The sequence below is a fragment of the Lissotriton vulgaris genome, chromosome 2_1 (genome assembly GCF_964263255.1).
Source record: "Lissotriton vulgaris chromosome 2_1, aLisVul1.2, whole genome shotgun sequence".
In the NCBI taxonomy this organism is placed as follows: Eukaryota; Metazoa; Chordata; class Amphibia; order Caudata; family Salamandridae; genus Lissotriton; species Lissotriton vulgaris.
The window spans coordinates 1,039,911,499-1,039,929,664 of NC_141687.1; the positions used below are offsets into that span (position 1 = coordinate 1,039,911,499).

The following is an 18,166-nucleotide window of genomic DNA, read 5'->3' on the forward strand; positions in this document are numbered from 1 at the left end:
GTATTTCATCCTCAGTGTAGGTGTGAAATAGTTATGTAATGTTTTCTGGAGCCGGTAAGGTAACCTAATAACGGAGCACCTCTGTCCTAAATGCTTTGACTCCCTCAACCACAAAGTTAACATCTCTACCACTGAATTAGAAACAATGATGTAATAGTTTCAGTTTAACCACGTCTACAATTCTCTGCAATGTTTAATGCCCAATCATCTTTGTCTCTGGACATAATAAAAAATGAAATACATTGCGTGTAACCGTGGGAATTAGATCATTAAGACTTCAAGCTTGAACAGCTTACAGCCAATAAATAGGAGTTACCTACTCAGCTGAGGATTTTCTCCACCACCACGGACGTCTCTGGTTAGGAGGTAAGAAAACAAGTTACTTACCTGTAACTTTGGTTCCCCAGTATTGGTAACTTTCATAGATTCCCATGCTTTGTATCATTCCCCGTCGTCGGACTGGGAGTCTCGGTAATAAAAAAATATCATATTAGTAGGTACAAAAGAGAAAGGAAAGGCCTAGGCCTCATTCCCTTTTGTAACATATCAGCCTCTTTTTGTAAAAGAGACCAAACTCTAGGCGTCAGCCAATCAGAAGAGCCTCACCCTTAGAACCTTCCTGAAGGAACCTCAGAGCCTCAGATTTTCGTAGCCGTAGTGTGCTAGACACCATACCTGCTGAAGGCTGAGCTTTCCCCGGGGAGGTGGGTGGGCGCATGGGAATCTATGAAAGTTACCAATACTGGGGAACCAAAGTTACAGGTAAGTAACTTGTTTTCTTGCCCCAGTATTGGAACTTTCATAGATTCCCATGCTTTGTATCAGAATAGCAAGCAGTAAACACCATAAACACATTTTGTAAAGCAGTACATCATAACATTAGCAAGAAAAGTACAAAATGTGTCACCCATGGAAGGTGGGATAGAAAGGAAAGCTCACCCATCACTTGAAGAGGTTTCTCAGGACAGCCTGGCCCACAGCCGCATCATCCTGCTGCAAAGACTCTAAGCAATAATGCTTAGTGAATGTGTGCACGCTGCTCCAGGTAGCAGCCCTGCAGATGTCCTTGACATGTACCCCCGCAAAGAGGGCCGTAGAAGAAGCCACTGATCTCGTCGAGTGAGCACAGATCTTGCCCACTAGAGGTTTCCCTGCTAACTTGTGGCAATGCAGAATGGCACTTGAAATCCATCTCAAGATCCCCTGTTTGCCGAAAGCAATGAACAATTGCGAAGATTTTCTAAAGTCTTTGGTGCGGTCTATGTAGAACTTTAGACAGCGTTGCAAATCCAGAGTGTGCAATGTCTTTTCTGCTGGAGTGACTGGGTTCGGAAAAAATGTTTTTAGGATGACAGGCTCATTTAGATGAAAGTCAGTAGGGACCTTGGGAATGAACCTTGGGTTCGTCCTTAAGATGGTAGTGTTCTTTTTGAACTGCAAAAACGGTTCTTGGATAGTTAGGGCTTGTATTTTCCCCACTCGCCTCGCTGATGTGAGGCCCCAAGAGTAGAGCTAACTTCCATGATAAGAATTTTAGGTCTGAGCGGTGAATCGGCTCAAAAGGTCCCTTCATTAGTTGAGCCAGGACTAAGTTTAGATGCCATGTTGGAGGAGGAGATCGCACTGGCGGATAGACCCTGAACAGGCCTTTGAGGAATTGCTTGACAATTCTCGCAGACCACAACGAAGGACCAGAATCCGATCTTCTGAATCTCGAAATCGCCGCTAAATGAACCTTGATAGTAGAATGGGACAGATTAGACTTAGCTAGCGAGAGTAGGTAAGGCAGGAGCTGATGAGGTTGTGACCTGAAAGGATCAATCTTTTCTTTTTTGCACCAAATACAAAATCTTTTCCACTTCAATCTGTATGTTTTGTTTGTGGACGGAGCCCTTGCCTGAGAGAGGATGTCTTTGACCTCATTGGAAAGAGGGACATTCATGTATTCTCGCTGGTCAGGAGCCATGCAGTCAGGTGCAACGACCTTGGGTCTGGATGCCAAACTTGTCCTCCGGACATTGCCAGGAGATCCGGAATATCCTCTAGCTTTATTGGAGGTACTAGCGATAGCAGATGTAGTTCGGTGTACCAGAATTGTCTTGGCCATGCCGGGGCTATCAGGATGAGCTTGCATGGTTCCGTCCTCATTTTCCTGATGAGTCGAGGAAGCAGGGGAATCGGTGGAAATGCATAGAGAAACCTCCCCGTCCAGGCTATCGATAGGGCATTGCCCAATGAGCCTTGGTGATGGAACCTGCTGGCGTAGGCTGGACACTTTCTGTTGGTGGGCGTTACAAAAAGGTCCACCTCTGGTGTGCCCCATTTTTGAAAGAGTAGATCCAGAACTTGTTGTTTCAGCTCCCACTCGTGACTGACTGAGGCGAGCCTGCTCAGCCTGTCGGCGCCTTCGTTCAGCACTCCTGGTAAGTGCTCCGCCTTTAGAGAAATTCCGTGAAGAATTGTCCATTCCAGAATCTGTTGAGCCTCTCGCGACAAGGGGAGTGACCTCGTCCCTCCTTCCTTGTTCACATAATGCATAGCTGTGGTGTTGTCCGTCCTGACTAGCACCTGTGAACCTTGGAGACGCGGAAGAAAGGCTTGAAGGGCTAGCCTGATCGCCCTCAGCTCCAACATGTTGATGTGTAGCTTTTTGTCGCTTGGAGACCAATGGCCGCTGACCTGGAGGTCCTGCATCACGGCTCCCCATCCCTCCAATGACGCATCCGTCGTCAGTATGTGAGGCGATGGAACGCTTGCGAAGGATAGACCTCGGCATAAGTTTTGTTGATTCGACCACCAACGCACTGCCTCCTTCATTTCTCGAGTGACCACTACTTTGTCGTCGAACGATCCGTGCACTTGTTGCCACTGGAGGTCCAGTTGCTCCTGCAGGGGGCGCATCCGGAGCCTGCAGTGCGGGATCAGGGGGATACAGGATGACATCACCCCCAACAGCGACTTGTAGCTGCGTACAGAAAGACACTTTTTTCTTTGAAGGTTTCCTGCTAATCTTTGCAGTTTCTGTATCCTTTCTTGAGTCGGAAATGCCTTTGAGAGCTGCGAATCCAACATTGCTCCCAGGAACCGCGCTGTCCGTGACGGCAGCAGCGTGGATTTCTCCCTGTTCAAGGTGAGACCCAGATTGTGGAACAGAGTGGTGCAAGCCTGCACCGCGTCCTGCGCTAATGCTCTGGTCGGGGCCTTCAGTAACCAATCGTCCAGGTAAGGGAAGACCTGGAAGTGGTTTTTCCTCAGAAATGCTGCTACAGGCGCCAGCACCTTCGTAAAAATCCTTGGAGCAGAACGAAGGCCGAACGGCAAGACTCTGAACTGAAAATGGCTCTTGGCTACTGTGAAGCGTAGGAACCTTCTGTGCGCTGGGTGAATCGGGACATGGAAGTACGCATCCTCCAGATCGAGTGTGGCCATATAATCCCCCGGGCTGACCAACTTTAAAACATCCTGTAGGGATACCATCCTGAAGGATAAGGAGATGAGATAGGCATTCAGCTCCCTGAGGTCCAGGATGGGACGCCATTTCTCCTGCGTTTTTCTCACCAGGAAGAACCTGGAATAGAAACCCTGGCCCCATTGATTGGAGGGGACCGGTTCTATCGCTCCTTTGCGGAGCATCTGTTGTATCTCTAGCCGTAGGAGATGCAGATGTTTTAATGGGATGGCTGATGGGGGTCTGGGTGGAGGGACTTCCGTAAACTCCAAAGTATGTCCTCGTTTGATGATGTTGAGCACCCAACGGTCCGATGTAATTTGGGACCAGTTCAGAAGGAATTTTGACACCCTGCCTCCAACTGATGATCTCTTGGAGGAGGGAGCAGTAGGCAGAGCCAGGAGGCCGTTATTGGCGTTTGGACGAGTCTCGTCCACGGACAGCTTGCTTGCCCTTGTTGTAAGGCCGTGAATAACCAGAGGACTGGCTCGGTCTCTGTTGGTAGGACTGGCGGCTTGGCTGGTATCCAGAGCTGTTCGAAGAATAGCGCTGTTGTTGGTATGCGCCCCTGTAAGTGTCACCTCTGCCTCTTGTGCCCCTAAAAGGAGTTTTGCGGTACTGGAGCGTTCCCAGCGATCTAGCTGTCTCCGTGTCCTTTTTGATCTCCTGAAGTGTGTCGTCGATCAGTTTGCCGAAGAGTGCCTCGCCGTCAAAAGGTAGATCAAGGACCTTATTTTGGATTTCTGGCCTAAACCAAGTCGCTTTTAGCCACCCCTGGCGTCTTAACACTGCCGCTCCTGCCAAAGCTCTAAAGGACGTTGTGGCAATGTCCATGGCACAGTCTATGATCTCCATGGAGACCGCTTCACCTTCTTGCAAGGTCTTCTTGGCTTCCAGCCCTGATTCTGAGGGAAGTTGATCCAAATAGGGAGCTATATCGCACCACAACTGGCGATCATATTGTCCCAATATTGCCAAAGCATTGGCCGCGCGAACCAGAAGGCTAGCCATGGATGAAAATCTCTTGCCTGTGCTATCCAACCTCCGTCCATCCTTGTCAGGAGGGGCCGTCAAGGGAGCAGAAGGGTTCAGTGACTTCCTTTGTGCTGCCTGTGAGATTACAGAGTCCGGCCTCGGATGACCTGTCAGGGGAGCCGGTCCATCCTCCGGCGCTTTATACTTTTTGTCAAGGCGCGGTAGCACAGGGACCACCGTCGCTGGGTTTTTCATGGTCTTTAAACCCTCCTCCCATAGATGTTCCACAATCGGAATGGACCTCGTAGACTTGCGCGTGTGTGTGTGTGTGTGTCTTTAAAATCGTACAAGAAACAGTCTGTGGTTTGCGCAGGCAATACCAACTTAAATCGGCCGGCTGCACGTTCCATCAGTTGGTGAAAACTGCCGATGTCAGCAGGAGGAGAATCACCTAGGTCCTGGTGTGGCGAAGCTTGATCCGGGTGGATGTAATCATTGTATTCATCCCCTTCCTGATCCGAGTCTTGATCATTATCGGATGACACATCCGTTTCATTATCATGATCCCCATCCGGATCATCTGCTGGTTCAGACGTGGCCTGGGGCACTGGCCGCTGTGGTTGAGGAGGAGTCTGTACTGGGTGTACAGGTGGGACAACTGAAGAGTGGTCTTTAACTGGTGTTGACGGAGTAGACCTTCTCGGCGCTGGGCGCTCAGCTTTGGATTTATAGTCTTGCAACATTTTGTGCAGGTCATGTAGGAAGGACGTCGGGACTGAAACCATGTCCTGTGATTCATATTCCCTTGGGTGGTCTGTTTGTGGGTAGTAACTTCCACCTTGTTCATATGCCTCCTCTGAGTCCGTCTCTTGACTTTTAATGAGAAGCTGAGATGGGCTATTCGCATAATCAAAGCCATCCTGACCGTCTCCCTCAGAGTCCTCCTGGTCTAGCAACATCGTGGGAGGTAATGAGGTCACTCTCCTTGGGGATGTCATTTCAGGCGTGATCCTCGTGAGAGAAATCGTCACCCTTCTCTCTGCAGCCAGTATTGTTGGTTGGTCCGTCGACGCCGGTGAAATCCTCGTCGACGAGATAGGAATAGTAGATGTCGTCGTCGACGTCACAGACGACGAGCCCGCCGTCGATGTAGAAATTGTTGTCGTCGTCGAAGCACTCGTCGACGAAATGACCGTCGTCGACACCGTCGTCGATGTCGTCGTCGTCGGTACTGCCGTCGTCGACACCGCCGTCGACGACGATGGTTTCTTCATCGATGATGTCTTCGTCTTCGTCGACGATGTCGTCGGCATACTGCCCGTCGACGCCGTGGTCGTCGAGCTCTTCTTCGACGACGACGGAGCTTTCGTCGTCGACGCTCCCGTCGACGCTCCCGTCGACGCTCCCGTCGACGAGCCCGTCAACGGGACCAATTGGATCTTGGGCTTCATTTTCGTCGTCGACGGAGCCACCGTCGACGAAGTCTTCGTCGTAGAGGACTTGGAACTCCTCTCTGAAGAGTGTGATGAGGGTCTCTTGAAGGCTGGGTCTGTCTTCTCACCCTTAGGAGGCGAAACCAGTTCTGCCTTGACCGACCCACTGTGGTGGGGGGAACCTCCTGAACCCCGGCCATCAGACTCCCTTGGGGTCTTCTTTGAAGCCTTAGAGGGGCGCCCAGTAGAGGAAGATGGGGAACCTCTACCCCTTTTCACTGACCTTCTAGAAGAAGCGCAGGACACAGATTCCTCCTCATCACTGGACACTCCATGTTTCCTTTCCTTCTTCCTCTGCAACCATGTAAGAAGCCTTCCAGCACGATCTCTCAAGGTTTTGGTGGAGAGAGTGCGGCAAATCCTACAATCCTCTGCCTTGTGATCTGGATACAGGCAGTAGATGCAATCCTTGTGTTTGTCTTCCACAAACAGCCTTTTCTTCCCACAGGTGGAACAGGGCTTAAAAAGGGCTTTTTTCTTCTCAACCTCAGACATTTTGAGGAAGAAAGAGTTTCCTGAAGAAATCTGAAGAAATATCTGTAGAAATGAGCTTTAAAGAGTAGAAATAGAGCAGAGCTCAATGGAGACTCCCTAGCACAACGTGTGGTAGAAAATCTGAGGCTCTGAGGTTCCATTCAGGAAGGTTCTAAGGGTGAGGCTCTTCTGATTGGCTGACGCCTAGAGTTTGGTCTCTTTTACAAAAAGAGGCTGATATGTTACAAAAGGGAATGAGGCCTAGGCCTTTCCTTTCTCTTTTGTACCTACTAATATGATATTTTTTATAACCGAGACTCCCAGTCCGACGACGGGGAATGGTACAAAGCATGGGAATCTATGAAAGTTCCAATACTGGGGCAAGTAGGGGTCTCTGAGAAGGCAAAATGTAACTACTCAATCGAACCACTAAAATAAGAACCCAACCAATGTCGGTGGTGCCATGTCGTGTATTTTCCACCCTATGGTAGGAACTGCTTGTTTCTAAACAGTATAACCGTTGGGATGGTGTCAGACTGATTCCTTGCAACCCATCAGGATATGTGGACCAGCTTGCTCAAACTGCCACCAATAATACCTCTAAACCTAGACAGGTAGCAAATGGCTCTTGCAACCACTGAACTGTACAACCCTGATGCCCCAGGAATTGTGGTAACAGATCTAGAACCCCTTTGCTCAGTCATTCGTGCTCTCTTTCGCTCAGAGAAAAACAATGGAACGTTTTCAATATTTATTGAACCAACATGATTCTTGTATAAAATATATGTGCTGGGATGATCAACAGACAGAAGCAAATGAAAGTTATTAGAAGTACTGGGAAGGGTGAACAGAATGAAACGTTCTACCATACTGCTATTACAATGTATACATGCCAGCATATAAAACAATATAGAAATCTGGTATACTTCTATTATTTATGTGTCCCCTAACCCAAGTGTCTAGAGCATATGTATGTGTTCTGCCACGAACCTCCATACTGGATGATTCAACCCCAGTTACCTGAAGGCACAGAATGTAGGTCCCTGTCATGGTCACGAGTTTTGGCACCCCTCGTAGAGATATCAGCAGGCTGCCGGGCCGGAGCACCTGCATGTGGAGACCTCGCCAATGACAGAAAAGCACTCCTCTGCCAACACCTAGAAACCAATGTTTATTTATAACAAAAGGCACCCTTGCCTTGGGCCAAGACCTTGATCAGTCTGCCATTGTTTGTGTGTTATAGATAGCTATGTCGCCATATGTACAAAAACAACAAGCACATTTGCACAACATATGTATAAACCTTTTACATGTTGTTAAGGTAGCAATATTGTGTTCTTGAGAAGTTGATTGTGTAAGCAAGTATAGTTTCCAAGAAACGAATCCAGACTGTCATGGATGCAAATGCGTGTCAGAAGTCACTTTGTAAAAGTGAAGACAACTTTAGGAAAGACCCTTGTATATGTAAAATGGCAGTGTTTCCTTCCAGGCCTAACTGGGAAACATGACAAACGTGAGTGGTCTTGGGGGCATTCACTGGCAGACATTTTGTTAACTATGGTAATGTGCGGCTGAGACGGTGCCCTCAGAATGTGGTATCCAATTTTAGCATTTCTTTTGCTGTGAGTGCCACAAGTTCAGTTGTGGTGATTTCCCGATATATATCATCAAATTCTAGGATATTTTAGCTGTGGATGAGAAAGATTGTTGATGTACTGAATATTTTGTGTTATGAAGCACATAAATCATTAAATCATCACACTGCCTTACTTAACAAGATTGGTACAAATATTGATTAGTCAGAGAAATACATAGCCAGTAATTGCTCCTTTGGACTACAGTTTACAGTAAATATCTTGTTAACAATCAATGCATTGTACTTATTTCTTTCTACAATGACACTGAGGTAAAAGAGCAACAGCTAATTATATAGCTCTAATGTACCATCCTACTTACCCTCCACATCAGAACTAAGGTAGTTGCGCACTTCAGTCAAAATAAAATTGATATCCTCCTCAGTTGGAATAGGATGATGAGTAACTTCGGTCGGAGTATCCGTTGTTCCAGCGATAGTCATTTTTGCCCAAGGTAGGAAGAAGATAACCCGTCCATCACTAGTTGCTGGGTCAAGCAGGCCCATATTATCAGGGCTGGAACATAAAGTTAAAATACATTTCTTGGATAATGCAAAAGCTAGAAAACATTTCTAAAGACAGTAATGATCAAATTGACACTTCTGACAAACAGAATGCAACAAGGATATTGTTAGACATGATCTGTTTTAATAAAAAATATCAAATAGCAATATAAACAATGGGCCACTTGCACCAGTGTTTTTAAAAGCCTTGTGTTATGTTAAGTTGCACAATTTATATATGTATGTATTTAAGTATGGGCTGTATACCACAAAAATAGCCATCGCAATTTGCAAGAGATACAGCTTTAAAGGATGACTTTTGCAGGATTGCAGGATGCTAAGAGAAGTGGTGGGTCAAAGAGGAGAAGCAGGCTTGCTGGAGTTGATGTGGAGTTGGAACTTCTTCATTGAGAAAAAAATAATTCAGAAGAGGTTGAAGCCACTGTACATGTCTACAACGTGTAGGATATGAGGGCCAGGAAGGTGGATGACAGCGCTTGAGTGTCTTGATGAGCAGTTTGCTCCTGTTGGTAGCTTCACTGTGGAGTCACAATAGTACTTGTTCGTGGCTGATGTGATGAGTTGCTCGTGTTTTGCACAAAGGGACTTCAATAGTGCAATGCCATTGGGGGTTTCCTTTGTCTTCTCCGTTTATTTTTGTCTGAGTAGTGCATTTGCTATCAGAAAATTATTTGGGATAGCAAGGTGCAAAATGTTTTTGCTTACAATTGAGTGTTTTAGTGTTCACCCACTGAAAGCAGACAAGTCTACAGTTAAATTGTTTGTAATGAACATAATAAACACATTTCTTACCTTCTGTTTCACAACTGGTTTTGTATATTCTGTTGATGTCCGCAGAGCTGTCTTGCAATTATTTTAATATAATAGCTTCCATTTATAATACCTAAACTATACACGGCACAATGCTACTTTCATTACAATCATGATAGAATTGGCTTACATCTAACTGGCATATTTAATGTACTTTTAAGTTCCTAGGAAAGTCATACTGCTTATACGCGGGGCCTGTACTTTAACAGCTACTAGAGGGCCTGCAACACTCAAATACGTCACCCACTTAAGTAGCCCATTAAACCTGGCCTACCATTACAGCTTGTGTGCGCAGTTTTAAACTGCCATTTCAACCTAGCAACAAAACCTGTGGCCAGGCCTAAACCCCTTTCAATATATACAAGTCGCCCCAAGGGTAGGCTCTACACAGAGTGTATTATATTTAAGAAGTTTGAATTTTATTGTTAGCTGATTTTACATGTCCTGGTAGTGAAATTCTATTAAATTTGATTTCCACTACTGCATGACCCGCCTCTCCTATAAGATCACATTGAGTTACCTTATTATATTTAATAAGTGATCACTTTCAATTGGGAGCAGGTAGGAAGGTAGAGTTTGGGGTCTAAACAACTTTAATTCAAAACCATCCTTAATAGTAAACTTGGATGTTAAGGCAGAATTCTGAAAATGCCACTTCTAGAAAGTTGCCATATCCTCGTCCAAATGATTTAGTGTCTGCAGCCTGCTCCTAGATCACATGACTGGGTGTAGTTGGCAGTTGGTCTTTGTGTATTGCTTCATGTCAGTGAGATAAAGGGGGAATAGGTGTAGGCAGGATGTGCCATCTCTGACTTGACAGAGGGCCAGAGTGATCACCTACCACACTTGCACATCACAAATACTTTGCCATAGCACAATCACAAAGGGATTAACACTAGTCTCTGAAGTACCCAGACAAGCTAGGACCGGCGCAAAGAGGGAGGAAGCTACAGACACCTCGGAAGGTGGAAGCCTCTAGAATTGTCTCCTACTCCAAAGCTGACAGCAGGCATACATATTGGACCCTCAGACCCAACTCTTCAGGACACCTCAGCGCCTGTGGAAGTCTACAAAGAACTGCTGTGCTGCTCTGATACAAAAAGGCCCGATATTCTCCTGCCCTGCTGCCTGAGTCAGAAGGACTGAACCTACATCATGAGCCCAGGACCACCAGAGTCACTCCAAGGGTTAGTTGGCTGTCCTTCTGATCAGAGCTTCAGGGTCAGAAAAGGCTCCAGCTCTCTTGTACAGTGCACCTGGACACTGCCTGCTACATCCTAACCCCCCCCCCCCCACGTGGTCCTCCTCCAGTCCTGGACTCTTAGACGTGGGGATAGAAGTGCCTTGCCAGCCCAGCTGCGGTCTTCACCAAATCCAGTGCAAACCCCACAAAGACTTTTCAAGCTTCATCGCAACTGACAAGCAATGCCAAGCCCCACAGAGCCTCACCACAAAACTGTCAACATGAATGAAATCAACTCCAAGCAACACAAAGCCCCGGCAAGCCTAGCAGCTCAAGTGCCAGCCTCATCGAACCCCCTGTGAATTGACGCAAAGCCTCACCACACAGCTTCATCTGAACCAACACAGAGAAACGCAACCGGAAGCAGGACCTCGCAGGCCCTCGGAACAGACACCGGATAATGCAAAGCCTCGCAAACAATTGGAGCGCAGACCGCAAATAATGATTTAAGATACTTTCAGCGGGCTTAACTATATCCTGCCCACACTGCAACACGGTTGGCATGAACTTGTGACTTTGTCTAGGTCCAGCGCAACCAGATAACCAGAGTTGGCACTTTGTGCTTTTTAGCACAGCTTTTACCTAGATTTTTAAAATGGCACATCTTTGGTTCTACTGATTGGATTTCCGTTTTTTTGGTCTGAAATAATTTATAAAATTTTACTCTATTTTTGAAAATTGGTGTGGGATTTTTCTAGTGTTGTGTCTCCACTTTATCACAGTTTGAAATACTAATTCACCCCCCCCCCTCCAAGTAGTAACCCAATGTTCTACATTGGTGTTCAGTGGGGAGCTTAGGACTTGTGTTTGTGCAGTGCCATACAGTAATTTTGCGTTACACCACAATCCCAGATAAATAATTTAATACCAATTCGAGTTCTTTTTTTTAATTCTTACTTTTTTCTCAGATTCGTCATTTCTCCCAATGCAATTTATGCCTCACCTTCGTACACTTGAGACACTTTTTCGTTGCACCTGTGATACCTTGCCAGAATGGAAATGACTCTGAACTGCCTATCATACTACAATATGAGGCAGCTTAAGGAGCTCTGCAAGAAGAGGGGGATAACTGAAGAAGAGGTCCACTAAGCAGGACCTTCAGGGTCCCCTTTAAGATTTTGAGGTAGCAACCTGATGGGGGACTCCTTCAGAGGTTCAAAAGAGTGATAGCCCTGAAAAGGATGAGGAGGAGGGAAATCAGTTAGCAATGACTCTAAAAGAGAGAGGAGGGCACGAAGAAATTGCTGGAAGCAGTGTTTCCTATCACAGCATGCTTCCTGAAAAGTTGAAGGACATAGAGGCTGAAAGAGACTTAAAGCTACATCCAGCCAGACTGACTGCAGAAGAGAGAAGCACTGAGGCAGAAAAACCTTAGCAGAGGAGAGAAAGGTTGAGGCAGAAAGGGCCTCGGAGGAGAGGAAAATGTTAATAGCTCAGGAACTAGCTTAAAGGAGCTGGACACGTGGTCAAACAGTTGTCAGAGTCCAGCAGAAATGGTGCCAGTGATACCACAGTGTCCAAAGGAGATAAAGGAATCCACATAACTAAAGTCCTGGTGCCCAGCTTTGAAGTGATGATATTGATAGGTGGTTTGCAGCCTATGAATACATAGGTCTCAGAGTTTTGGGAGACAGTCTGTGGAGGCACATGCCATCTGTAGACTTTACAAATGGCACGGCAGAGGTGGCAGACTAAATGACTTACACCCCCATGAAAGCAGCCTTTATCACTAAATGTAGTCACACCCTTGAGGGGTACCGCCTAACATTTGAGGACAGTCACAAACTGACTGGCCAGTCTTGGGTAGATTTTCTTGACTTCTCCGGTAAGGCACTGAATGGCTGGGTAAAGGGCAACTAGGTGAGTAGTTATGAAGGGCTGTGTGATCGAATTTTGAGAGAGTATATGCTCAGTAACTGTTTCACAGAGTTGTTCCAACACCTGGTTGAATGCAAGATTACTGACCCTTTACCAATGTGCGGTATATTCATCCAGTTACGGTGATTCTCCTATTAGAGCTTAGTTTGTTGATGATTTGTCTGCCTCAGACCTCTGTCACCTTGCCCCAAGATTACAGTCATGACTCTCCTCCTATGAGGTTGCCCTGCCAGTGGTCAAGTCATGTTATATTGTGATGCTCTATTCACTGCCAGATTCTGCTGTATTTCTGCAGGAAGCCTCTGGACCCATGTACCATACCGCCTCTTTGGCCAGTAAACAATAGTCCATCCCTCTTAACCATTTCAAACTCAGAGGGGCCTTGCTAGATCTCCAATAGCCTGCTCTTATCCCATTTCACCTTCATGCAAGCAATCCCCATCAGTAGATTTTGTCCTCTGTGGAAAACAGTTTTTTGTTGCAGAACCCCCCCCACTTGTTGCCTGGTTTCGGATGCAACTTCAACTGAAGTGTACTGGGTCCCTGCTATCCAAGTCCTCAGTACCAGTGTTCTTTCCCTATAACTGTTCCCCAATTGGCACAACTCCTGCAACCCCTGTAAGTCCCTAGTAAATGGTACCCCTGGTACATAGGGCACTGGGACTGAAGAGGGTCCATTAGGGCTGCAGCACCAGTTGTGCCACCCTAGGCACCCCTCACCAAGATCATGCAAACTGCCATTGCAGGCTACGTGTCTTGGTGCAGAAAAAACAGGAGAAGAAATGGCACACAGCCCTATGTGACATTTCCATCTACACTTCCTGAGGTATAGGTAAGTCACCCCTACTGCAGGCCAACATCCCAAAGACAGGGTGCACTATACCCCATGTGTGGACATATCTGCTTGAGCAGATATGACTCTACAATACCCAATTCCATTCTTGGATATTTTAAGTGCGTAGGGAAGCCAAAGAGAACGCATGTGCTAGATATTGGTCATTACAAGTTTCATAGCTCCATGTTGACTTCACTATACCCCAAGATCTTTGGTACCAAACATATGGTCTCAAAAAATCCTCACTGATGGTGGTGTTGGATTTATTCATAAATGCACACAGTGGACCCTTTAGAGGATAACCTGTAAACCTACCAAGCACTAGGGTGCTCTTGGACTCGTCTTAACCAGCCTGCCACCATCAGACATGCTTTGGACCTCATGGGGTGACAACCAATACTCAGAGTCCAGGAACAAAGCCTGCTTTGGGCAGAGGTGCTTCACACCTATAGGCCAGGATGGCCTGCCAGAGTGGGGAACTTTCAAGGTGATGCCACCTGTGAAATGCATCCTAGGCCTCTCCAGCTAGTGGCGGATGCCAATCCTCCCTTTCCTGCTCCACATTTGGCGGGAGGACACATGGAAAAATGAGTTAAAGTAGGAGGTGTGGCCACATTTAGCCAGAACACCCCTAACGTGGGACAGGTGATGTGGACTCAGCTTTTCCAAATCTCCATCTTTGGATGGCAGTAATTAATCTATCAGGGCTAGGGTAGTGCCCCTTCCAACAGGTAGTGGTCACCTCACAGGGTTTAGACACCCTAAAGGTATGTAAGCCCATTGACTACTACCGGTCTTCCCCTTTAACATCCCTAAACTCAGTATATAGGTAGCATCCCTGGACCTTACATCTTAGTTTCGGCTGACCTAAGAAGAGCAGCGGACAAAGAAGTGTTGCTGACCCAAGAACCGACAACTTGCTGCAGAAAATTGCTACCAAATCCTGCGGGCTGCTTCTAGAACTCATCCATCGTGGTCTGCTGTCTCGTCCTGCAACTGTGAGGCCTCAAAGAACCTCAGAGCACCTCCAGCCTTTTACAAATTGTAGAGAACCTCCGTTGCAGTGGAGGAGCTACTCTCCTTCAGTCTTCAGGCACTAAACCACAATGTCCGGTTTACCGATCTGCTGCTCCCCGACGACTCAGACGCAGCACCCAAACAAGATGAGGTACATCAGCAACGATGGGTCAGATTTGCCCGAAACCAAGTGAGAGGACACCAGGACCTACCGGAGCCGTCCCGTACCAATACCCGGGGTACAGGACCCCCAACACTGAAGACCAAGACAAAAGAGTCAATTCAGACTCTAACGACGCAGAACGCAAACACCTATCGAGGAACTTTGAGACCCCTGAGGCCCCCTCTGTGACTGGCCCAACTGGCCCGGAATTGCCTCAACAAACTACCAGCCCCTGACCGAGAGTCTCATATAGACGCATTGTGCTTGGCTGCCCTATCTGCTCTGTAACCAGCCCGGTTTGTGTCACCACAAACCAGCTGTGCCCCCCAGATCCTGAGGCCCTTGCGACCTGCTTCCTTGAGTGGAACCCTCCCGGACATACCTTTAACTCCAGCTGTGGAGTGTGTTTTCAGTGGCTCCTTTCTTCGTAAAGCACCTGCTACCAACTACCTCAGTACCCTGCTCCTGGCCGAATACAGAATAGCCCCAGACCTCTGCTGCTGGAACATTGGACCTGGCCTTGCTACTTCGCCGAATCCAGAATGTGAACCTGGAGAACCCACTGAGTGATTTTCTATGATTTTTCCTCTTTTCTTCCATTGACTTTTATTGTGCGTAATTGCACACAACAGTGACTTTCTTTGTAAACTTTAAAAATTCATAGCTTAAAAACTACTTGCATTAGAATGAAGTTCTTGGTCTGAAAAATGTATGTATGTATGTGTATATATATATATATATATGTATGTGTATATATATATATATATATATGTATGTGTATATATATATATATATATATGTATGTGTATATATATATATATATGTATGTGTATATATATATATATATATATATATATATATATATATATATATATATATATATATATATATATATATATATATATCCTACCAGTAGATAGTTATAGTTAGGATTATTTTCAATAGAAAATCTCAACATTCTGTGTGAATACCTTTGGCGCAGGTTGAGGAATCTGCCTGAAAATTTCCTCAAATTTGCCTCGCAGCGCTCTGGTCCTTCCCTGAAAGTTTGGGGGGGGATTTTTCAAGCGGGGGCCGAGAAAAAAGGGGGGTCCCAAAACGTGTTTTCCCCATGTTAATTTCCATAGGGCCGTCGACCTCCCTTTTAACCCGAACGGCTGAATGGATTTCCACCAAACTTGGCAAAATTGTAGGGACTGGTAGCCCGATGTGCCTTTGCTATGTCTCAAGATATGTGCTCCAGTGGATTTTGACTAATTTAGGTTCAAAAAAAGATATATATCTATAAGCGCGCCTCGGTACGCGCACCGGGACGCTAACCAGCGCGCTACGCGAGTTCGCACGCGGAAAGCGGATTGGCTCTCGGGTGTCTGTCAACATTCCAAACAGTCCGGAGCAGCCACCATCTTGTGTCTCGGTAGGATCGAGACACAAGAGATGGCAAAAACAAAGGGGGAAATGACCATAAGGGGACATTTTGTTCTTTTTTTGGCTTTTATGAACCATTTTATATTTTTTTTGTTATTTTTATGGGGAGAAACAAAAAACAGGGAATTGAAAACGGCTCAAGTGGAGCAAAAAAAATCAGGAAAAAATTATGGATTTTTGGGGCATTTGTGGTTGTCACCAGCACGGTTGATGAGCGTTATGCTGTGCTCACCATAGGTGATGGTCTTACCACAAAAAATACAAGAGATCTTGTATTGCACCAAACTTTGGTTGAATGTTTGGGACCATCTCCCTTGTCCGTGGTCCCGATGGAGTGGGTTGCTTTCTTTTTGAGGTGCTGGGTGAAGATTGGGGAGGGTTACTGGCCAGTTCTCTCACCTCTGTGGCAGCATAGTTGTTGGGATGCTTGCGCTGCATGTGCCGAATCGTGGTGTTAGTGCCAAATGAATATTTCTTATTAAGGTTCCCCCTTGAAAGTTCAATGCCACAGTAGTAGTAGTAGTAGTAGTAGTAGTAGTCATCCTCTTTCTCCTCCTCCTCCGTGCAGATGCTGCAGATGCTCCAGCTGCTGCTGCTACTGTAGCCATTTTAAAGTACAAAATATTACTCAAAGATCTCCAAACAGGTCTTCCTCAGTCAAAGGACAAAGTCAGAATAAGGAAAAAAGGTGGGGGCTTTCATCATTTGGAAAAAAAACTGTCCTGAACCAATAAAAAGTGTTATTTTCAGATCACATGACCCGACGCGCTTACGCGACACGCCACTGGGTGCGCGCCGCGTAAGCGCGTCGGATGCTTAGGTTTCGCAATCGTATTCGCTCTAGTGCTTCTGGGTGCGCTTACGCTGGCGTATCACGCGGACGCGGCTACGCGATACGTCACGATGATGTTTTCGTTCGCGTCAATAGCGCTAACGGGACGCTCACCGGTGCGCGCACCGGGACACGCCGGAAAACTGCGCTTTCCGGTGCGCACACCGGGACGCGCACCGGAAGCGCACCAGGGCAAAAAAAACAAACAAATAAATAAATAAATAAAATAGTATTATATAAATATACAATATAGGATTCCTTATAAAAAAATATTACATTTCATAGGTTTGAGGCCCTATATATAGTTAGGAATTAGCATTTAAAAAAACCTATGAAATTCACTGAAAAAATCATAGGTTTCACACCAGTTATAGTTAGGAATTAGCATTTAAAAAACCTATTAAATTCACTGAAAAAAACCATAGGTTTCACACCAGTTATAGTTAGCTGGAAATTTTACTGACATAAAACCATAGAAATTCCAACAGTATAGTTAGTTGGACTCACTATAACAAGCGCGCCTGCAATGCACTGCTGATGATGTCACATATTACATCACTCATGACATCGTCAGTGACCTCACTCATGACATCACTTATGACACCATCCTTGTGACAGAGTGACAGACCTCCTTTTAGTGTAATGTAACCCTTGAAACACATATTAAAAAATAAAACTAACATTTTCAAAAAAATGGAGATACCCATACCAGTTACAACAACCAATTCAGTAATTCCACCATCTATATACACATCCTTTCACTAATAGTGAAAGTGGCTTATTCACTATTAAAATAGGGCCGAGAAATGTCATTCAAGGGCAGCTGGTATACCGGCCGCCGGGTGCAGCGGGACAGTTTGGCAACCAGCTTTTAGAGTATATTACCCAGCCGGCCCTCCGATACAAAAAATTCATTACTTTAGGTGATTTAAACCTTCATTTTGATGACACAGAGTGCAGGGAGGCACAAGATGTGGCTGCTGCGTTGACATCTTTGGGCCTCAACCTTAAATCCACTGCCCCATCTCATCAACATGGCCATCTCCTGGACCCTATATTTGCCAACTGGGAGGGCATTAAAATTCCCACTCCTGTTAGAATAATTTGGTCAGACCATTAGATCATCCCGTTCACAGTAGAAAAAACCTTGCTAGAGAACAAACTTTCAAAACCCCCTCTCCTGCATCGGAGAAAATGGAAGAATTTTAACCAAGAAGCTTTTAGATGTGCTCTTCAAAAAAATCCCCCTCCCCAAAGTAACTCTCTGGAGGAGGCTTGGAATACCTATTAAAAATGGGTGACCACTGCACTTGATGAGATTGCTCCATGGACATCCAAACCCCCTGCTAGGCAATCTAAAACTGTCCCCTGGTTCTCTGAAAAACTCAAACACGCAAGAACCAGATGTAAAA

General features: G+C 46.0%; 1 protein-coding gene across 2 annotated transcripts in view; it reads right to left on the bottom strand.

The window, feature by feature from the left end:
- The window catches only part of GPD2 (glycerol-3-phosphate dehydrogenase 2), a 1,314,993-nt gene that overhangs the window by 464,255 nt on the left and 832,572 nt on the right, over positions 1-18,166 (bottom strand). For both annotated transcript variants that reach the window (XM_086956671.1, XM_086956673.1), the window contains exon 9: positions 8,347-8,540. In XM_086956671.1, the coding sequence (XP_086812797.1) occupies positions 8,347-8,540 (194 nt within the window). The remainder of the gene's footprint in view (positions 1-8,346; positions 8,541-18,166) is intronic.